General features: G+C 54.6%; 1 protein-coding gene across 1 annotated transcript in view; it reads right to left on the bottom strand.

Moving 5' to 3' along the window:
- Positions 1 to 22,009, bottom strand: part of LOC138394078 (uncharacterized) — a 97,171-nt gene extending 75,162 nt beyond the window's left edge. Inside the window, 10 exon segments of the mRNA XM_069485695.1 lie at positions 1,588 to 1,752; positions 3,719 to 3,822; positions 7,537 to 7,676; positions 10,443 to 10,623; positions 11,310 to 11,444; positions 11,521 to 11,686; positions 13,925 to 13,995; positions 17,196 to 17,356; positions 18,598 to 18,651; positions 21,958 to 22,009. Of these exon segments, the coding sequence (XP_069341796.1) occupies positions 1,588 to 1,752; positions 3,719 to 3,822; positions 7,537 to 7,676; positions 10,443 to 10,623; positions 11,310 to 11,444; positions 11,521 to 11,686; positions 13,925 to 13,995; positions 17,196 to 17,356; positions 18,598 to 18,651; positions 21,958 to 22,009 (1,229 nt within the window).
- Between the last annotated feature and the right edge of the window lie 723 nt (positions 22,010 to 22,732).

The following is a 22,732-nucleotide window of genomic DNA, read 5'->3' as shown; positions in this document are numbered from 1 at the left end:
GATCCCTCTGGGGCACTCCGAGACGTACAGAGTGAGGCCCCAGGGCCCCACCTGCAAGTCTGAATGGATTGGTCTGTACGTGGGATGCTTCCAGAAGCACTCTAGCTGGCCCTTCACGTGCCTCCAGGATGGAGAACCTGCACCGCTGGGCTAAAGCAGGGACAGGGACATATTTGGGAATGTCTGGTGACACTTTGGTTGTCACAGCTGGAGGTAGAAAAGGTACCGTTGACATCTAGCAGGCAGAGACCAGGGACACTGCTAAACGTCCTCTAACATACAGGACACCCTGGCCGGGCGTGGTGGTTCACGCCTGTAATCCTAGCACTCTGGGTGGCCAAGGTGGGAAGATTGCTTTAGCTTAGGAGTTCAAGACCAGCCTGAGCAAGAGTGAGGCCCCATCTCTACAAAAAATACAAAAATCAGCCAGGCGTGGTGTCACATGCCTGTAGTCCCAGCTACTCAGGAGGCTGAAGCAGGAGGATCGAGTGAGCCCAGGAGTTCGAGTTTGCAGTGAGCTATGATGATGCCACTGCACTCCAGCTGGGGTAACAGTGAGATCTTGTCTCAGAAAATATATATATATATATATATACATATACGCCCCCACACTCCCACGCAGGAACTCCCCCTCACCCTGCCCAGAGAATAACCCAGCCCCAAGTGTCAACAGTGCCACAGCAGAGAAACCCTGGGCTAAGTCACCAGTCTGGGAGAACAGGATGAGGGTCTCTGAGCAGGACAAAGCATCGGGTCCCTTCCCAGGTGGCGGAACAGCTTCTCCTGCCCCAGGATATATGAAATGTGCAAGAAACAAAACGGAAGTCCTTTCTTTGCAGCCAACTGGCAAAACGAGCAAGTCGCCTTTGCACCAGTTCCGCTTGCCTCCTTTCCTCAAGGCTGCACAAGAGAAAAGCCATCTCTCCCGGGACCGTGAGATGCCCAGGGAGAGGCCACCGTCCCTCCGCAGACAGCAGGGGAGACTGAACCCGGGAGGGGGGCCCACACCTCCAGGCCCCACCACCCCACCCAGCCAGCTTCCCCCAAACAGCCCGCAGGTTTGCTGGCAGGGGCTGGAGAGGGATCCCAGGCCACAGACCCCTGCCTGCCGCTGGGGCCACTATCCACGTCAATAACCAAGAGCACAGGCGAAGAGTATGACGCAGCGAGATAATCAGGAAGTGGTGAATTAGCTTTCACCTTTGTTTTTCATGTTAACATAATTTCTTTAATTGCAAGCTGAGAGCATTTAATTTTTGAAATGGCTGCGTTTAACCCCCAGCTCGCAAACTGCCCACAGATCTGGTGATCAGCTCTTGCACACAACCGCCCATCAAGACCCTCCCCCGAGCACCCCCGTCCAGCTCCTCGTCCCCCCGCCCTGCCACACCACGCATGCTGGGGCCCCTTGAACGGACATCTGACACCAAGACCTGCCTTGAACCTGAGGCAGCAGCCCAGGAAGATGGGTGGTCCCATATAGGGCTGGCACAAAACCGGGACAAGAATACGTTGCCCCACCCTGCGTCTAACCTGCAGCCGAGCTGGGGAGGGTGACACGGGCTGGGTGGGGTGCGGGGGCTCCCCAGCAGCGCGTGAACCATGGCATCGGTGGGCCGTGGGATGAAGGCCAGCGACCGGAGCCAGTCCTCCGCCTCCTCCTCCTCCACCTCCCCCGACACGATGAGCTCCTTCATGAGACCCCCGCAGGGCTCCGTCCCACAGGAGGGCAGGGCGTCCACCAGCGGCTGCCTGAGATCGTCACCAAGGTGACCCACACATTCCGAGCAGCTTCAAGCCTCGTCTTGCTGCGGTCTCTGGCCACCCCAGGGCTTGGAGAGGTACAGCAGGGACCCGCCCACACTCACACCTCACCTTGGAAGGGGCCCACCTGGGCCTGGGCCCCCCGCACCCCAAGCAGCCCAGCTGGGGCCTGCATTCTTAGGGCCCGTGGGGACAGTGGCCCGGTGCAAACCTGGCGGCTTTGTGCACCAAGGAACGAGTCTAGACCCACTACTGTGCTGAAACCCATCCAGGCCAGTGTCACCAGGTAGGGGGAGAATCCCCGAACTGAACAGGAACCAACCACCAGCACAGTGGCCTCTAACTTAAACCTCTGACACTCTCAGCCCAATAAAGGACACTTGTTTTCTGCTTTTTATTCTGAGATTACAAAAATGTCAAAAAGCTTAAGAAAGGCCATGCTGTCCAGCCTTTGCAGAATGGAGGGTCTGAACGGGATCGTGATGACTGACCCAAAGGTGGGTCCCAGGTCACAGCAGAAAGGGGAGGCTCCCAGAGCTCGGGGTCACACGAGGCAGCAGGATGTTGGGGGGAGGGGAATGGACTGGGCCCCCCAAACCATCAACCCTGATGGGGGCCAGACAGCCCCCACCACTATGCGCACTGTCTGCCCCGTACACAGTCTCTGAGCCTCAGTTTGCATGTCTGTAAAATAGGGATGGTGGTGACTGGACTCCCCTGTCCCTATTAAGATGACCGTGAGTCCTCGGGGACACACAAGCCACTTTGAGGAACATCTGTCTGCCTGTTCTTCCCATACCACGCTCATATTTCCTCTCTTCCTGGCAGGTCTGGGTCCTGGGGAACCAGGCTCTAGGCAGAGATGGAGCAGGAGGTGAGGACAACAGAACGCTTGCAAAAGTATCAGCCCTGTCAGAAACTTCTAGATTTGGGGAGGGCCTTCCCCCTCCCTGACATCTAGGTAGGCAGGCGAGACACGGGGCCCTGGGGAAAACCCACACGGATGCGGGGACGGGGAGGGTGTCGCCAGGGGTACAGGCAGCTCCGTACGATGACTCGGACGTCCCTCCCACATCAGACATTATCACAACACGCCCCTCAAATATCATTTATATTTAAGCCCATGAGAATTGGACAGAGACGTACAGCCCACCTGGATTCAAATCCCAACTCTGCTGTGTGATGTTGGGCAAGTTTCCTAACTGCTCTGTGCCTTGGTTTCTAACACTGGAAAGGATGAGTACTACCCCGTGGGCTGTTGTCGAGACTAAATGAATGAATCTAGATAAAGGGCTTGAAAAGGGACCTACCCGTTAGCTACTACATTTTGGGGACATTCACTGAAACTTTTGGTAAAGTCGATGTTGCAGGGGGTGGGCTTTCTTTTGCGCTTTGGAATAATTTTGAGCGTCTCTGAAAAAAGCTCGCGGGCCTGAAGTCTGTATCTCAGGGGCCTCGTGGATGGCTGGACCCTGGGAGGGGACAGCCCTGAGCTGATGGGGTTGGTTCCTCAGAGGTTCCCCTCGGGGACTGGGAGTCTCTGCTGGCCCCAGATGGGCAGAGAGTCTGGGTGGGAGATCCCAGCCCTGCCCGGCACCGACTCTCCACCCCCGCAGGCAGGCGGTACCCAGCGCACATTGGGACGCTAATTCCGGCAAGAGGGTCCCTGTCTGGGGGGAACAATGGTGGCTTTATCTAACAGGCCCTTCAGCTTCTGGTCTCAGGCAGGACTGAGCTAGGGCCCCGTGGGAACCTCCAGGCTCCCCACTTAATCTCCTACTTGGCACATGTCCCTGAACTAAAGGACAAGTCAGTGTCATGGGGCTAGGATGACGCATCATCATCCATCCATCCCTCATTGGGGACCCAGGAGAGCGCCAAGACCAACCCCTGCCACCCAGGGACCCCCTAGCCAGCTCCGGGTCCAGACCCCCACCCGGAGAGAGGCCCTCACCCGTTGTCTCGGCATTTAAAGGAAGAATGTCGCCAAAGTTCCATCAGCTCATCCGCAGAAAGGCTCCGGAGCTCGAACACCAGTGTCAGGAACAGGTCCACGGCCTGGGGTTCAGAGGGGTGGGCATGAGACACCCCGCAGCAGGGAGGAACCCCAAAGGTCACACCACCCACCCTCTGCCTCCAGGGGAGCTCAGCTGCGGAGAAAGTGGGGACGACACTACGAGACCCAGTGAGATGAGGCTGTAGATCTGACTTCCCCCCACTGCACCCCCAGCCCCGGGCACACAGGCTGGTCCATTTTTATTCTTTAACAGATTTTTATTGAGCGCCTACTATGTGCCTTGTACTGGAACAGCAATATGGCAGCAAAAAAGTAGATATGGTGTCTGTGTCTATGGGCTTGGCCGTCTAACAGAAGCTCAAGAAATGTTCACTAGGATTATAACCTAATTATTGTAGTGAGTTTTAGTATATGTCATATATTTAGTGAGGAAGCAATCTTTTCCAATTCGTTTTGTTTCACAGAATTATTAATAGTCATGGGCTAACAGAGGGTGTTTTGGGGGGTTGTAAGTGCCCAAAACTCACAAAGAAACAAAGGACTCTACTCAATGCATACCCCTAGGGTTTTGGGACATGTTTGGTTTAGGAAACCCACCCACCTTCCCTCTCAGTGCCCCTGAAGTCCCAGGCTCAGGGCATCGATGGCCGCCGTGCTTCCCCTGGGCTCAGCTGAGGCCAGGACTGAAGGCCCTGCCTACCGAGGGCCTACTGATGCCGGGACCCGCTGCCCTTGCCCCGGGCCTGCGCTGCTCTGTGTGGCCGTGGCCAAGTCCCCGTGTGCACAGCCTGACCTCGGCAGGACGCAGGCTGCAGAACAGACCCCTCACTGGCCAGCGCGGCCACCCACCAGAGTCCAGTCAGCCTTCCCATAGTGCGTGCTCTGTCGGCAGAGCCCAACGCCACCCTTAGCTGTCTTTACTTCCCCCTGCAGGACACACAAGCCAGCCCTACACAGGCTGACTGCCACCGTCACACCTGGCCCTAACTAGCGGTGGCCTTAAAGACTCTCTCTCACCCCAGTTTGGGTCAGCCCTTAAAAATGCCTGAGACCTGGGTTCCCTATTCTTAGAACACCCAAGAGTCTGGGGCAGCTCCTCTGAGGGCCTTCGGTTCCAAGCCTGTCTCCCTCCTTCCTAACGGGCTCAGCTGCCGCCCCCTCCCCCGGCTGATGGCCGCCTTGCCCCTAATCACCACTGGTTCCCTGGGCTGGGACACGTGCGCAGATGGGGACAGCTGGGGTCCACCCTGGAGCTCTCCTCCTGCTCAGGGGTGGCTTTTGCTGACAAGTGTTGGCCTCAGAATTAGCCTTCCAGAGCCAGCTGTGGCAGAAGGGGCCATGGGAGTCTCATCCTGGTTTCCCTCCAGCAGGGAAAGAAAAAATTCCAAAGTGAAAAAAGGGCAGAGCTAGGAAGATACAGGATGGAGGCAAAGGGTATGAGCTGCCTCCGGGCAAGGAGGCTGCCGTCGCCACCAACAACACAGGGTAATGGCAACAGTAGCAAGACCGCTAGTTACTTAGCAAGGAGCCTTTAGTATGAATCAGGCAGTGTTCTAATCATCTGAACCATGTCATCTAATCCTCCAGCACCCTATGAGCTGGGGCTGTCATTATCCCCACTTGACAAAGGAGGAAAGTGACACTCAGAGAGCACTTGAATCAGGTGCCAGCAGCCACACAGCTACTTGGTGGCAGAGCTGAGACTTGAACCTGGGCAGCTCTGCAGCTCCCAAACCCACACTTAAAGAAGTGTTTGCCAGTTTCCATGGTGTAAATGTTCCCACCTTGGCCCATTTCAAGCTCCCAATGCGCCATCACTGAAGACAGACTTGGGAAGAAATGCGCAGTAGCACATTATATTTCCATAATACGGTTAAAGTAGACATAACGAACCTCAAGATCATAGTAAAATGTAGCGAAATAACTAGGTGGTAATGGTTTTGAGTACTTATTACCTTTGTTTCTAATATAATTCACTTTATTTTTGTAAACTTATTCATTGGTTGCTATATATTAGATGTAGATATTTTCGAGGCACCTGTGATAATTTGCTAGTTTCATATAATCCAATCAGGGTAGTTGGGATATCCGCTACCTTAAATATGTAGCTTTTCTTTATGCTAGGAGCAAATTATTATTCTCTTCTAGCTATCTCAAAATGTTCAGTTGATTCATGTTAACTATAATCACCCTATGATCTATCGAACACCAGGTCTAATTTCTGCTAAGTGTGTATTTGTACCCATTAATCGACCAAGTTGATAGGACTTGACGTGTGATAATGGCAACGTTTTAGCCACCAGTCTGCAGGGTTCCTGAAAATTTACCCATCAGTTCTCGCGAGCCAGCATGAGCCAGCTCTGGCTCAGCACTATGCGCTCTAAACCACCCCTCTGGCTGCATTAATAAATGCCTGAGACCTGGGCTCCCTGTCCTTACAACACCAAGAGCGGTGACTAGCTGTGCCCTCTCCCAGGCGTCCTTGAGGAGTCGGCTGCCGGCTCACCCTGCGTCTCTCCCCCGCTCCCCACCCGATGTACACTCGTCCCCTCCCTCGCTCCCTGGGACGTTCCCACCCGCTGCCCCCCACGTCGAAACTCTGGGGCCCTGTGCAGAAGGCCATATCGGGGATTTGCTCTCTTTTGAGCATCGAGTCCTGGTTTTGTTTCCGGACTGAAAAACAAACCTTGTCTCCTGCCCACCGTCGATGGGGAGGGGCAAAGGCATTTCAAGCTGAAGCCCACGGGGTCCATCCCCCTGGCAACCGGGCAGCCCCCAGGGGGCCCAGGAGCTGGTGTGCACCGATGTGTCCCTGGAAAGCCATTTTCAGGAACAGAGTCCTTAGCAATTCACCCCTCGAGCCCGGAGGACCTCCCTGGTGGGTATAATTTGCTTTTAAGTGCCATAAATAAAGGGCAGCCACACAGTGCCCTCTGGGGCCGGCACGGCCAGTATCCGGGAGGAGAGACACAGCACGTCTTGCCTGAGCCACCTCTGCCAGGGGAAATGTCTGGCCAGTGGGTCAGGGAGCACTCTGGGGCCCCGACAAGAGAAAGCAGGCCTGTCTTCCCATCAGTTCACGAGGCCTGGCAGTGCAGTGGTTAGAGCACAGGCCACAGAGCAGCGGTTCTCAACCAGGGACAACTGTGTTCCCCAGGGACATCTGACTGGCACAACTGTGGATGGGGGTGATGCTAGCATCTAGTGGGTAGAGGCCAGGGATGCTGCTAAACATCCCACAAGGCACAGGGCAGCCCCCCTCCCTGCAATGAAGAACGATCTGGCCTGAGGTGTCAGCAGTACCCAGGGAGAGAAACCCTGCTGTGCGCTGGGCTGCCAGGTTAACACTCCAGCTGTCACTTACTAGCTGGGTGGCCTTGAGCACATTTCCTAAACTCTGCAAGTCTCAGTTTCCTCTTCTGTAAAATGGGCCCAATGATAAGAATTTTACTAATAGGATTAAATTAGAGAACAAAAGCGAGGCCCTTAGCTTATTGGGATGAGAAAAAGTCTTCCTCTCTGCTTATATCCAATCTGGATTGGGGCACTGGCTTGGCACACATCATCTAGACTTCATCCTTATTTTTGCAGCCAGGCACAATTGTGCTATGCACAACCTGCCCAACTGCACGTAGCAGCCCTGATACTAAACAGCTGGGAGGCTGGGCCATAAAGAACATGAGCAGAGAGAGGAGAGTGTCCCAGGGACTCAGTCCCAGGGAAGACTCTGGCCTGGGGCTGGAGAAGCCACTTACCTCAGAGCTTGTGGTCTGAGCCAGACACAGCCTACTCACTAATGTCACCGCTGTGGCCACCGTGGCCTGGGATGGCATCTCCTCCCACTCACACAGCAGGCTGCTTGGGGTTACATCTCCGTTGTCGCCACCATACGGATCTGAGATGGGAAGGTTGGCACGGGATGACCACATGGGGAGATGCCACACGGAGCCAGAAGGCCCCCTGGAGCCACCCCCACCCCCTGCCAACACTTCCTTCCACATGTTTCGGGCAACAGGTGAGAGTGGCACATACAAGGGAAACCATGGTGGCATCACTGCCAGCAGCCAAAGGTGGGAAACAGCCATGTACCCATCAATGGGGGATGGCCAAATCCACATGGCCCACGCACATGACACCGAGCCCCTTCAACAGACACGGGGCAGCTGGCCACGCCCCGCCGCGGAAAACTCCCCAAGCTGTTGAGCGGCCAAAGCAAGATGCACAACGTGGCATAAAAACAGAAAGAGACCACACAGACACGTGGGCTCACATGTCTGAGAGCACAGACGCACCCGGAAGGATGCGCTACACGCCAGGAATGGGGCGGCCTCAGGGGAAGCGGTCCGGGAGACGAGGGAGGGGGCTCACTTTTAACTGTGTCCTTCCGCACCATGTCACGTGTCATCTTGTCCAAAAAATGATCTCAATCTCTCTGTGCATTCAGCCCTGCAGCCACTTCCTGATAAATGTGGCAATTGCAGAGACCGCCCTCTGCGCTGCTCTGCTCGCAGCCACCATGTCGACCTTTCCTGAACCCTGCTCTGCTGCCCACGCTGGCCAAGGACCTTGCTCGAATCCCCAACCCACACCTCCCTTAGCTTCAGTGCACTGTTTCTTCTAGATCTAGAAGCCGTCCACCACGGTCTGGCGGTCTGGGTACTGTGTGTGTATGTGAGTCTGTGTGTGCGTGTGTGTGTGTGTGTGTGTCTCCGCATGGGTGTACACATTCACCCACCTGCTCCTTAGACCTCTCCTTCGCCCCGGCGGGTGCCTGGAACACACAGGGCTCTTTCCTGCCCCAGGGCCTTTGCACTCCCTGTTCCTCCCTGGATACCCTTTGCCCACATCCTCCCACCGCCAAACCCCTTCTCTTCCTTCAGCAAGAATGCTGCTTCCTCAGAGGGGGCCCCGACCCTCCCGTCTCTGTCACTGGCCAGCACACAGCTGTTCATTTCATCCCTGCCACATGTCAGCGTCTCAGACCACCTTGTCTGTGTTTGGCCCTGTCGGTGGTTTCTCACTCCCAGGAAAACATCAGCCTCGGGGATGAGGCTGGCCCCTCCCCGGAGCCCAGGCAGCGTCCGGCACAAAGCAGATGCTCAGACAGACGTCTGTGGTCAGCCTGGACAGACACACACTCCTGAAGCCACACGGAGGATCTTCAGACCTTCGGAGAATCCGCCCCCAAAAGGCAGGAACCAGCCTGTTCCAGCCCCACAGATGGCCACCAGGCAGGGGGCAGGACCAAGCCAGACCCGCCTAAGCCGGGCGCTGGACCTACAGGAGGGACCAGGGCTTGCTCCTGAGTGTGTCTCTGAGACACTCAGACGCTATAAACAAGGAGGCCAGGGGACGTGAACAGGTGTTGACAGAGGCCGCTCACCAGGTCCTCAGCCAAAGGCATTAACCACCTCCCCTAACCCTCTGTAGGGTTCGTGTACCCAAATATTTACAACTAAGGAAACTGAGGCACAGAGACAAGCCAGGGGCCCAAGTCACACAACACAGAGTCAGAATTTGAATCCATCCTAGCACTCTGGGAGGCCGAGGCAGGTGGATTGTTTGAGCTCAGGAGTTCAAGACCAGCCTGAGTAAGAGTGAGACCCTGTCTCTACTAAAAATAGAAAGAAATTAGCTGGACAACTAAAAATATATAGAAAAAATTAGCCAGACATGGTGGCACATGCCTGTAGTCCCAGCTACTCGGGAGGCTGAGACAGGAGGATCCCTTGAGCCCAGGAGTTTGAGGTTGCTGTGAGCTAGACTGACGCCACGGCACTCACTCTAGCCCAGACAACAGAGTGAGACTCTGTCTCAAAAAAAAAAAAAAAGAATTTGAATCCAATTCTGACTCTAACAGCCTCTGGGGAACGACAGAGAAAACATCAAAACCCTCATCAATACGATGGAATGTTATCTGGCAATAACAATGAAATTCTGGTTCGTGCTACACCGTGGCTGAACCTTGACAACACCGTGCTGAGGGAAGGGAGCCAGACACTAAGGTCACCCTCTGTGACCTCGTTTGTATGAAACGTCCAGAACAGGCAAATCCACAGAGGCAGAAAGCAGAAATCCACAGACGAGAGTTGCCAGGGGCTGGGGGGCTGGGAGGATGGGGGGTGACAGCTAATGGCTCCAGGGTTTCTTTTCAGGGTGATGGAGATGTTCTAAAGCCAATCGTGGTGACGGCCTTGCCTGTGGCTTTCCACGCAAACCGCAGGGGAGCCGAGCTCCGCGGAACGCCATGTGGTAGCGGGATCTTTCTCAGGTCTCAGGAAATCGAGTCACTTTGCCCCCAAAAGAGGCAGACTGAGGGGTCACTGGATTTAAGGTGAATTCTTCCACAAAAGCCGGAAACCAGAAGAGTCCATCTCCACTGAGGACATCCCAGGGAGAAAGGACAAGACCAAGCTAGAGCCCTCTGAGCCTGCAGAAAGAGCCTGGAGAAGCTTCTAGAAGAGGCTCACCCTCCTGACAATGGCTATTTCCAGAAATGGTTGGGGTGACCAGGCAGGGACAGCGCGATGGAGTCTAAGTCTAGGCGCGCTTGGGCCCCTCCGGCCAGAGGAGGGTGGGAGGTTCCTCTGAGGGTCCTCACACCCCCCTTCAGGCTACGGCCACGGTGGCGGCCACCCGGGGGAGGTGAGGTTCGAGTCACCTGTGCGGGCTGGATCCCAGGGCGTCTCGTGCAGCAGGGCGAGCGAGGAAAAGGCCCACATCCGCGCAGCACTCGCCTTGTCGGACAGCGGCCCCGCGGCGTCCAGCTGGGCGCAGGCGGCCTCCCTCAGCGCCCCGGCCTGGAAGGGCTGCAGGCAGGTCAGCCGGGAGGCCAGGCTGGGCTGCGGGACCAAGTCGGGGAGACCCTCAGGCCAGGACCTGGCTGTGACAGGACCCAGCTGAGGCCCCCCTGAAACCCGAGGTGGCTAGAACCGAGGGCCCCATGAGAGCATCAGGCCCCCACCCCACTCTCAGTGAGGGCTCAGTCCAGCTTCACCCAACCCCACTGTCACCTGCACTGTGGCAATGGCAGCCCAGGCCCAGGTGGGTGGGAGGTGAGGAAGGTTAGGAGCAGCAAAGGGTAACCCCAAGGAGGGGAACAGTGAACCTCAGCTGGAAAAGACAAGAGTCAGCACCGCCTGCCTCAGCCACCCAGAGGCCAAGCCTTTGATGCCAATGTCAAGACTAACCACCATCTCTTACCCTTCTACAGACATTACACTTGCATTTTCAGGGAGCTGGTGTGGTGGGGAGGCGGGAAGGAGAGGGGAGAAGGGAGCAGGGGAAGACAATGAGCTTTGGAGGGAGGAGGAGGAGCTTGCAGGGAGGAGGGGGAGCTTGGAGGGAGGAGGGGGAGCTTGGAGGGAGGAGGAAAGGAGGAAGAGCTTTAGAGAGGAGGAGGAAGGAGAGGAGGAGGGCGGAGAGAGGGGGGAGAGGAAAAGAGGATGTGGAGCTTTAGAGGGAAGAGAGAAATCTTTAGAGAGAAAGAGAAGTTTGGGAGGGAGGAGGGGGAGGGCCCAGCACTCACCACCACCCCGGGTAGGGCCTGGGAGTACAGCGAGGAGCATGCCTGGCGCAGGGAGCACCGTGCCAGGTCCGTGGTCTTGTGCAGCCACTCCCCGCGGCGCTGGTACGTGGTGGGACACCGGCCCAGGACATCCACCTAGGCAGGCAGGTGGGGGACAGGTCAGGCCCCTGCCCATCCCCATCCTCACCGCCCTCTCAGCTCCAGGCCTCACCTCGTCGAGGGTCTCAGGGTCGTGGGTGCCGGGGTGTCCCTGCAGGAGGCTCAGCACAGCACGCTTCACGTTCAGCACCCAGCGTGGCTCAGCATGGTGGGGACACAGGCGGGCCACGTGCCCAGCGCTCAGGACAAAGCCGAGTGGGCTGCGGCCCAGGGCGGCGCTGCAGAGCGGCAGGCACGGGTCAGGCCACCTGTTCACTGCCAGAGGCCACAGCATCCCTGCCTCCTGCTGGTCAGCCCCCGGTACCCCACATCCCCGCAAACAGCCTTGCCCCTCTCCCAGCTGGGGTCTGGGGCAGCCAGCTCTGCTCAAAGCTGCCCTCAGCCTCATCACCATGGGGACAGAAGGTACACGCGTGTGCACCACGTGCAAAAGACGAAAAGGCTGCGCTTCCAACAGCCGCCTGATCCCAGAGCTTCCCGCTCGATCCCAGTGGGAGCTGAAGGTTTTCTGGACACGCCACCCCAAAACGTGCTGCATGTCGACTGCTCCGAACTGAAGCCGCCTGAGAAGCAGCAAACGCAGGGACAGGCTTTCTGTGACCTCCCTCGCTGCCTACAGACAGCTCCTCCGAAAGGCACTCAGCTGTCATCAACCCCGTACTGCGAGTTCCAGCAACCTGGGAAGAGTAACCAGTCCCAGGGGAGGACACTGGAAGTTGCCACCACACCCAGACTTTGTCCCAGACTAGCCTATATCCCATCTGCTCCTCTAAGGGCCCACTCATCTTCCTAAAACATTTCTCGCTCTCCAGCTTGCCCACATCCCTCCCCGCCTTGCCCCATGAAGACAGCGTATAAGCTGCCAAATCTCCCTGCATTGGGGGTCTTCGCCCTTCCGTTCCGGCGCTGCCCTCGCGCGGGTCACAAGTCTGCACCTTCCCTCCCGGGGGCAGTTTATTTCTAGTCCCAGCCACCGAACCAGAAAGGTGGACAAAGTCTTTCTGTGCCCTACAGATCCCCCCAGGAGGTACTTACCACCCCCCACCCACACTCCCAATGAGGAAACTGAGGCTCAGGGCAGTTCAGTGACTTGCCAAGGGCCACAGCTGGCCTTGGAACCCAGGCAGGCTGGCTCCAGCGACACAGGCCTCAGAACCCTGAGCTCGGAGTGACCTGAGACTCTGTTGTTGTTGAGACAAGGAACCGAGGTCCCGAGATGGGGAGCTCCGGGTGAGGATGGCAGGAAGCCGGGGCAGAGGCTGGGATGGGAAGTCAGCCCGGCACTCCCCTCCGCCACCCCGCACCTGGCTGAGGGGTGCAGCGCCCAGGGTCTGCCGGGTGGGCGGTGAGGGGTGGAGAGATCGTCCCACACAGCGACGGAGGCAAAAGACAGATGCTCCAAGACGAAGGGGAAGCTGCCAAGTCCCCAAACATCACCCACTATCGAGATGGAACAATGGGGAACATTGTCCCCACATCTACCCCTCCCCTGGGAGTCACTGTCCTCTCCTTCTCCAACTCTAACAGAAGTTGGGGGGTCTTCCGAAGGACGTCCCCTAGGTCTCAGGCCTTGGGGGGGGATGCTAACACCCGGCCTGTCCCAGCATAGCAAGTGTCAGTCTGGCCTCCAGGAACTGGCAGCCCCTGCCCTGGTGACTTAGCATTTCTGATGGAGCTGGGGGACAATAGTCCCCTGGAGGAGACCCTCCCTGTGCCTTTCAGCGGGTCTATCCGCCCCGCAGCAGCATCCCCCATCCTGTTATCCCTGGACAAAGGCTTTATTTTTTAACAAATAAATTTGCAATAAAAAAGGAAGAGGAATCTTCGGAGAAGGAGGTGTCTTTAGGCCGCCGTGGCCCTGAGCTCTGAGGCCCCCAGGCCGCTGTCAGGGAGGCGTGGGAAAGAAGCCAGAGGGAGAATTCCAGGCCTGGCTGGGTCACAAAAGGGGACTTAGCTTGGGGTGGGAGAGGACAGGACCTCCTCCCTCTCGGCAGTGTGGGGGAGGGGAGAAGGCCGGACTCAGTGGGCCCCGCAGCCCGATCAGCCAGAGTCTCCTAGAATGCGCTCAAGGATGATGTCCAAGGGGTGATTGGCAGACAGGACATCTGGACATGCTGGGAGTGACAGGCAGGGGAACGTGGGGCGAGCTCCTCCCCACCAGGTGAGGGGAGGGCACCTCAGGCTGTCTGGAGTCACCCAAGACTCCTACATCGTGACAGCTCCAAATGGTCCCTGTCAGCGGTACCGGCCGGGTGCCTGAAGGCAGCACATAAAGATGGAGCCTTCCTTGAACTTCAGTCCAAGAAGGCATCTCCGTGCTGCAGAGGGGCCACCCTAACCGGGGTCTCCCAACCTCACCTGGCGCACCCAGAGCCTGGTGGCCATCGGAGGAGGGTATAGGGCTTACACTTTCCTCTGCCCAGAGGGAGGCCCAGCCCCAAGGACACGCGTCTTACCTCAAACTCTCAGACTCCTTCAAGATCTCCACCTGGGACTCCAGGATGGATGTCACCTGGAAGTCTTGGAGCTGAAACAGAAATCGCTGAGTGGGTGATGTCTCCTGAGACACCCCAGGACCTCACCAGCACCCCACGCACCAAGCAGTTCTGGGCCCGTGTTGGGCGCAAGGCGGTGGATGCCAAAGGTCACCAGAGTAATTGAGACACCCAGGTACCTACCCTCTCCCCGCTAAAGGTCTGGAAAGTTCTCATTCTGCCCAAAAAGGTTCTAGAAGTTTGGTTGAGGGATCCATATGACTACACAGTACCAACAGAAATATGTTTAATTGGAAAGCAAAGAAAAAAAGGCTTTGCCCATGATGAATAAAAGACCTGGATGTCCCACTATCACCGCAGTTGTGTGTGTGTCCAGTGCAAAAGATGGACTTTCTAAAAACGGAAAATAGTGGCTGGGCGCAGTGGCTCACGCCTGTAATCCTAGCACTCTGGGAGGCCGAGGCGGGAGGATCATTTGAGCTCAGGAGTTTGAGACCAGCCTGAGCAAGAGCAAGACCCCATCTCTACTAAAAAAAAAAAAAGAAAGAAATTAGGTGGACAACTAAAAATATACAGAAAAAATTAGCTGGGCATGGTGGCGCATGCCTGTAGTCCCAGCGACTCAGGAGGCTGAGGCAGGAGGATCGCTTGAGCCCAGGAGTTTGAGGCTGCTGTGAGCTATTATTACGCCACAGGACTCTAGCCCGGGCAACAGAGTGAGACTCTGCCTCAAAAAAAAAAAAAAAAAGTAGAAAATAGTATTCCTAAAACGTGCCTCCCTGACATAGCTGATTTTCCTTTTTTAAATTTAATAGTCTTCATTTTTATTGCAGTTTTAGATTCACAGCAAAATTGAGCAGAAGCTGCAAAGATTCCCATATTCCGCCCGCCCCCACATACCCACACACACACACGCACACGCACACGCACACACCCTCCCCCGCTAGCATCATCTGCACGGAGTGGTGCGTCTGTTACGATCCATAGACCGAGCCTGACACGCCCTGATCACCCCACGTCCGTAGTTTACATTAGGGTTCACCGTTGGTGCTGCACGTTCTCTGGGTGCAAATGGGCAGTGTTCTCTGGGTAGTGACATGTCTCTGCCACTACAGCACTATAGAGTGGTGGCACTGCCCTGTAATTTCACTTTTTCAAGTGACTCATCCTCATTCGTCTTACCTAAAACCCAATCCCTCTACCTCCTCCAAACCAGCTCCCTCCTCCCATCACTGAGGCGTAAGATCTTGGGGTGAAGCACAGCTCCACTTGGCATTAAGATGTTTCCCTCAGCAGCGTCCCTGGTACCACCTGTTGTCTGACCACCTCCTTAAAAGCCATCGTTATAACTGTATCCCGTATGTTCAAGATGCTAGAGACAGACATGGAAGATTTTTTTTTTTAAATCTCCCACTAAACTGTACGCTTTAAAGTGGTTAAGGGGGTAAATTCTGTATTATGTGTTTCTTACCACAATTAAAAACAAAAAATAGATTGTAAACAAAGGAATGAAGCTCTGTGACACGCCAGCACATGGCTGAACTTTGAAAACATCATACTAAGTGAAAGAAGTCAGACATAGAAGGTCACATACTGCATGATGCCACTTATATGAGATACTCAAACAGGCAAATTCGTAGGGACAGAAAGCAGAATAGAGGCCACCAGGGGCTGCCAGGGAGGTGGGAGTGGGAAATTACTGTTTAATGGGGACAGGGCTTCTGTTTAGGATGATGAGAAAGTTCTGGAGACGACGGTGGTGGTGGTGGTTGCACAGCAATGTGAATGGTCTCAATGCCACTGAACTGTACACTTAAAACGGCTGCAGTGGTAAATGTTGTTATGTACATTTTGCCACAGTGAAAAATAAATAAAAAGCCAGACACAAACAAGAACATCCTGTGTAATTCCGTTGAAGAGAAGTTCAAAGACAGGTAAAACCACTCCATGGCGACAGACATTGCGAAGGTGGTTACCCTCCGGGGAAGCGGCCAGGAGGAAGTATGAGGGAGGTTCTGGGGGTGAAATTTTGTTTGTTGCTCTGGTGATTGCCATACAGGGCTCTTCTGCGTGTGAAAATTCATTCTTTTGTGTATTTTTGATTTCTACACTTTTTATACTAAAAATGTATGTAACTGATCAGCCTCCCAAGATGCCATAAAATTTCCATTTTCACCCCAAATCTATGAAATGAGCCAGTTCTTTATATCCTTACCAACTTTTGATGTTACCAATTTTTCTTAAATGCTAAAAACAAAGCACATGAATGAATACAACTGTAGCAGTACACAATTTGCTCTGTGAAAACTGCATAAAATAACCACCACCGGGTGTTTGGATGGATGTCAAATGATGGCAAAGACTCTAATAAAGTGGCAGCTTTGCCATTTTGGGCAGTTTAAGAATTCAGAGGCAGCTGAGTGCCACCTCATGAAAGACCCCATACTGTGATCTATGTGAAAACACAAGAAAACAGTTTTGAGAAACTCTCATAAGCAAGCGCTCCAGCCTGTTCAAAAATGCTTTACATGTACTAGGTAAGACTTCAGTGGAAACTAAAAGCCATTTTATGTGGGATGGGAGGGTTTGTCCAGGAAACACACGAGAGTTATCAGAGACAGGACAGAGGAGGATGAGGGGGCATTTCCACTTGCAAGAACATTGGGGAGCTTTAGGCAAATTTTGATGAAAAGAAACCTGCAACCATCAAGTAAGCCTAGCTCACAATTGTGCCTTAGCCCAGGACGAACACCACTGAACCTTACCACTGCCTTGAACCCAAGCCTGTGGACCCAGGCACTACAAGGCCAGTGTCCAGTAGGAAGGTGGCCAGGGCAGGCCTGGTGGCTCCATCCAGGCATTTTGTTTCTACCCAGTCTGTTCCTTTGTCTAAAGGCCTTGACTTTGACTCTGCTCACCCCACAGACCTACAGACTTGACCCCCATTCCTCCCTAGGACATAGTGTGTCCCCATCCTGTGGCTCTTCTCTCTCCAAGGAACCCCGCCATCTGTCACCCCGCTACCCCTCCACCGGGCCCACTGCGGCACCTCCTACAACCAAAATGGCACCACTCTCCCTCATCCCTCTTTGGAGGCCCCACTTGCTAAACATGAGATTCCTCAGAAAGCTCCTTCCTGTTCATTAGACAGAATGGAAATTTGCAGGGGCTGTGGTTTCCCCCGGCCCTCCCCAGTGTCAATGTGATCTCCCAGTTGCCCAAAGACACTCACCCGTAAGACCGTCTGGCATGGGCCAACCACATCAAGGACAGCCAAGCCTTGGAGGCCGAGGCCACTGCCCTCCACCGGGGCCCCCTGCAGGCTGGTGCTGGTGTTGGTGGCAAAGCGGTAGGTGTATCTGGTGCCCACAGGGAGCTGGGGCCCAGCTGACCCTGGAGGGCAGACGGAAGGAACAATGTCACCTTGACAGTCTGTCACTGCCTGGGACCCCACGGTCCTGGACTGTTGAGGCCTCTTTGTTCCCACCCCACCCCCCTTCATCTGGAGCTGCCTGCCCCCATGAGGGTAAGGAAGAAAAGAAAGGTAATAACAATAAGTGCTCAATAAACGCTAGCTGGTGTTGTGGCAGGCCAGGCCCTCTTCCGAGAGCTTTGTACATATCAGGGCTTTTCAGCCTGGGCACTATTAATACTTGGGGCCAGATAATTCTGTTGTGGGTTTTTTTTCCTGGGTGTTGTCACGAGGTTTAGCAGCATCCCTGGCCTCTACCCACTAGATGCCAGTGACACAGCCCAGCTGTGACAACCAAAAATGTCTCCAGACATAGCAAAATGTCCCCTAGGGGTAGGGGACAATCACCCAGACAGAGAACCATTGCTCTACGTTTCCGTGAACTCATTTAAACCTCTTAACTGACTTTGGGGTGAGAAACTCCTTATTTTCTCCATTTTACAGAGGAGGAAACTGAGGCTCAGAGAGGTTAACTAACTTACCCAAGGTCACACAGCTGGGATTCAAACCTTGGCAGTGTGATCACGGCCAACTGCTTTGATGGACATCCCATGGGGGCAGGGGGCTAGCACTCTGACCTTTATAGCAGATATAGCTGCGCAGCTCACCAGCTTTGGGGAGGGTAGCTCCTCTGGGGAAGAGCTGATTTAGGGAACAGAGACGTCTGTAGCTCTCTAACCGCCTCTTCATGCCAGGGGATCAGTAGTGAAACCCAATAATGATGCCTCCCCCTCCCCAGGCTTGTGATTGAATTAACATGTTTATGGCAATTTCCTTCAGACAGGACAGACTCTTCATATTCCCAAGATGCTCTCAATTTCCAAAGAATTTGCCTCCAACATCCTCTCATCTACTCCACCCCAAGATGCAAATGGCATCACCTGGCCAAAGTCACTTATTCCACCCAAAGCCCCAGGCCTTGGGGGCGGAGATGGCCTGAGGCATTTCACAATGGCCTGGGCTTGCCATTGCTTCTCTACCTTTGCAGAACTGGCCTTGCTCCTCCCAACGGGTCTCCGTGGGAACCAGGCCAAGGCCCTCTGGGGCTGTCCCTATCACATCTCTCACAGGTCACCCCCTCAAACCACCCCCACTTGGCCATCCTGGCTCAGGCTCCTGGTCACCAGAGGCGTGACAAGGTGTCCTGAGAGACAACACTCACCTGCGCACGCAGTCATGCAGGAGGCCGCCGGCCCCACCGGCACATCTGCAGTTCCTGAAATCACAAACCAGGTGGCAGCACGGCAAGGCCAGAAGAGGCACGGGACAGCCCCGCTACGGGCCACTGAGCTGCTCATGGAAGAGGACATTTAAGGCTCCCAGGGGGCTGAGGGGACAAGAAGAGATAATGCCCCCTTCTCCATTCTGTGGTAGGGCTGGAAGTGACCTCCCTCCGCTTTGCCCAACCTGCTCCTCCCCGTCTCGGGCACTGGCACCACCATCCCCCACCGATCAAGCTGGTAACAGGGCAGTCACCTGTGCTCCACACTCCCTCGTCACCTCCCCAGGCCAGCACGTCACCAGCTTCTGCCAACTCCGTGGACAAACGCAGGTCTCCACCCCTCCTCCCTCCCTGCCTGCATCCCACAGCTGTCCCTCTAGACATCCCACATCTTCTCGTGTCTGGATGGCTGCGGTAGCCTCCTATTCTCCGTGTGCACCCAGCAGCCAGAGTCAGCTTTTAAAAGCACAAATCAGATCACGTCGCTCCCCTGCTTAACTGCGCCTGCGTTCCCTGCCCCCCACCCCCCCAATCCCAACCACACGCTCACAATAAAATCCTAACCAGGTGAGCTGCCCTCTGCCTGCCCCTCTGGCCACATCCGCCCGCTCTCTCGCCCTGCAGCCGTGCCGGCGGCTCCTCTCCAGCTCAAGGCCTTTGCACACACTCCTGCCCCTGCCTGAGCACTGTGCCCCTCCTGCCCTCCGCGTCCCAGGACCCTTCAGGTCTCGGCACAAACATCCTCCACAGGAAGGCCCGCCCTGACCACCCTGTCCAGAGTCGGTCCCCCATCCGTCCATCTCTACCTTAACACCTTATTCTCTTTGGAACCCTTGCAAAATCTGTAAATGACCTAATTACTTTGGTTCTCTTATTTAACATCGTATTCCCGGATCCTGGGAAAGTAGCCGGTGCGCTGCGGAGACTGGAAAGATTGAATGAACGGAGACAATTAATTGTGGGCCAGGCACTCTCCCAAGCAACTTATGTATTCAATTCATTCCATCCCCAACAATCCCACGAAATAAGTACTATTATTATTCCCATTTTACAGATAAAGACTGAGTCCTGCAGAGACTTGCCCAGGGGCACACAGCTAGTTAGTAGTCAGCCAGGATTCGAACCCAGGCACCCTGGCGCCAGAGTCCACAGCTGGACCCACCACACCATCACAAACGAACAAGAGACCGAGCGAGGGAATGAACGAACGAAGGGAGACCCAAGGAAGGCAGGACCAAGAGGCTGCAGCGGTGAACGGTGGCAGCCGGCACTGCTCCCCGGTAGGTCTCGTGACACCTTCCTTTCTCCCAACATCTAAGCTGTAGAGGACAGCCAGGGCTAGGAGGCCCCCACCGCAGGCCACCGAGGACACTCTGCCAGGGCCTTCCCAGAGCCACCTCCTCTCCTGGGAAGGGTCCATATCCCCCCCTCCTTCCAGCCACCCGAGCCCTCACCTGATGCCTCCCCCGCTCTTAGCCAGCCTCGCTTGTCCTTCCTGCCAGCCACTTGTCTGGATCTTTCTGGCACCATCCATGCCCTCCTGTACCTTAACCAGGCATTTTCACACGATGGCTTTTCGATGATACCATTTCCACCCTCAAAACCCCCCTCAACTGGCAGTCCTCACACACGCCGACCGGTTTGATCCTTGAAAAGCAAATCATTTACCCCAAAGCGGGAGGGGAGAGCGCATTTTATACCGTTTTGTTTAGACCCTTTGAAACAATAGAACAATAGAACATGGTAGAGTATTTGGCAGAGTTTTCTTGCCCCTGAATATTTTGGCTTAGCTAACAAAACCCTCTCTGCGCTAAAATAGAGTATCAATGGATAAAACCACATTTCAGAGACATTCGACCCAACTGATTTCCCTCCCACTCTTTGAAAACGTGGACCCCGGGCACCCAACTAAACATATTTACTCACAATCATCAAACTCTCAACTGTGCACAAACTCAGCACCCTGCTGGTTTGCTCGACCCGCAATCTCTGCACATTTCTTCACCACCCGTGCAGACAGCCACGCTCGCAAGATTGATCCCCGGTGACCTCAGAAGTGAGGTGTGTTCCAAGAGCATCCTGCTTGAACCAAGTCTGGGCCCCCTTCCACTTCTCAAGCACTCAAAAAACACCTCCAAATTTTTTTAAAACATTTGGAGAAACAAAGTTCATTCAATGATAGATTCATCATAGATTAGCCAAGGACGGGGAACACGACACGTTGGGAGGCAGTGAATCTTTCAACCAGACCCGACACACTTCTACGGAGAGATCGGAGACAGGCTGCAATCAATGTCATCTCCGCAGCCAGCAAATGAAATCGAGTCTCACTTCAGCTCTCTCAGATGTCAGAGCGGATCTCTGTTCATTCATTTCTCCAGCCACCGTGACTTACCGAGCGCCCACGGTGGAGCAGCGCTCTGTGCGGACACACAGCCAATGCGAGAGCCCACGATCTCGCCTTGCCGTCCAGTATTTGGCTATTTTTAGCATCCGAAATGTTGCTGTTACACAGAGACTTTTCATTTTATTTAATTTCAATTCATTTAAAGGAAAAGCTGATAATTCACTTCTGGGAAAACTTTCACGTATATTTGAAACAACTTACTACAGTCTTGGAATCTACTTTCTCAACTCTGAATTTTAAGAAATCTTAAAACAGACCAAGTATTTGCAATGGAATTTTAGCATCCAAATTGAAGTATGCTCCACGTATAAAACGCACATTGGATTTTGAAGAATGGGAAATACATTTCATTAATGCTTTCTTATATATTTTCTAATGATGTTTTAGATATATCGGGGTTAAGTAAAATGTTACTAAAATTAATTTTACCTGCTTTTATTTATACTTTTTAAACATGACTACTAGGAAAATTAAACTTACATTTGGCTCACATGGTAATTTTAGTAGATAGCACTGCCCGAGACCCTCCGGCAATAAACAGACAAGCACAAGTTCGTTTCGGAGCATCGCCCTGCATTGGGGAGCGGTTTCGTGCTTTCCCACACCCGCCTCCTAACGCCGGAGACCAGCTACACCCCCGCAGGGGCTCCTCGCTCAGGATTTGAGATCTGGGCTCTGCAGCTCCCCAAAGCCCACCTTGTCTCAGTCTCCAGAGGATGTTGGTGGACGAGAGTGAGAGATAAGGATCCACCTGTCCCCAGGGAAAGCAAAGTGAAGGGCGGCAGCCGAGAGGCAGGTAAACAGCATCTGCCTGCCACAGGGCCGTCCCGGGTGGCTCTCACTGCCCCCTCATTCACCCCAGACAGAACTGAGAATGCAGCAGCTTTACTTACTCTCCGAAGTCACTGCAGCCAGCGCCCAGAGCAGGACCAGGGGTGCTGGCATCACCGCCCGGCCAGCCCGAGGGCTCCCCATGCCACCAGCCCCACGCGCCAGAGCGGCTCAGCATGGCCCTGAAAGAAACCTTTCCAAAGAGGAGGACTCAGCTTCAACCCACTCTCCCAGCCCAGGGGGGTGGAGGTGGGGGCAGAGGAAGGGGAGGAGGGGGCTTCCAGGGCAGAGATCCAGCCAATCAGAAGCCCCCGGTAAAGTTATCAGCACCCCACCCGGGGAGAGGGAGGGGGATTCTGACCAATGAGGAGGAAAAGCCCTTTTCAGCCTGGGAGGAAAAAAAGCAGCTGCCTCTTCCAGCCCTGTAAACAGAGATCTCAGGGCAGAAAGAAACACGATTCGGCTTGATTTTTTTAATTGCAGTATAATATGTATAACATAAAATCGACCATTTTAACCCTTTTGCAGTACACAGTTCAGTGGCATTCATGACCTTGTACAATGGTCACCACTCTGCAGTTCTCGTTTGATGTTTCTCTGCAGTTTGACGTTTCTCTGCAGTTTGACGTTTCAGGGAGGGTAAATTGGAGGCCGACTCGGCGGGGCCTTTGGAAAGGGCTTAGCACAGCGGTGGAGACCCCCGGAGAGGGCGAGGAAAGTGATTTGAGAGGCCGGGGGTCTGCTCACACCTGCTCGGCGTCTCCTCCCAGGTCCCATCTCCACCTGCACCTCCACCTCCACCTGCACCTTTCGGGTTTTAAGCGCCAGGTAGCCAAG

The sequence above is a fragment of the Eulemur rufifrons genome, chromosome 14, assembly GCF_041146395.1.
Source record: "Eulemur rufifrons isolate Redbay chromosome 14, OSU_ERuf_1, whole genome shotgun sequence".
In the NCBI taxonomy this organism is placed as follows: Eukaryota; Metazoa; Chordata; class Mammalia; order Primates; family Lemuridae; genus Eulemur; species Eulemur rufifrons.
This window is presented reverse-complemented; position numbering and strand designations above follow the sequence as displayed.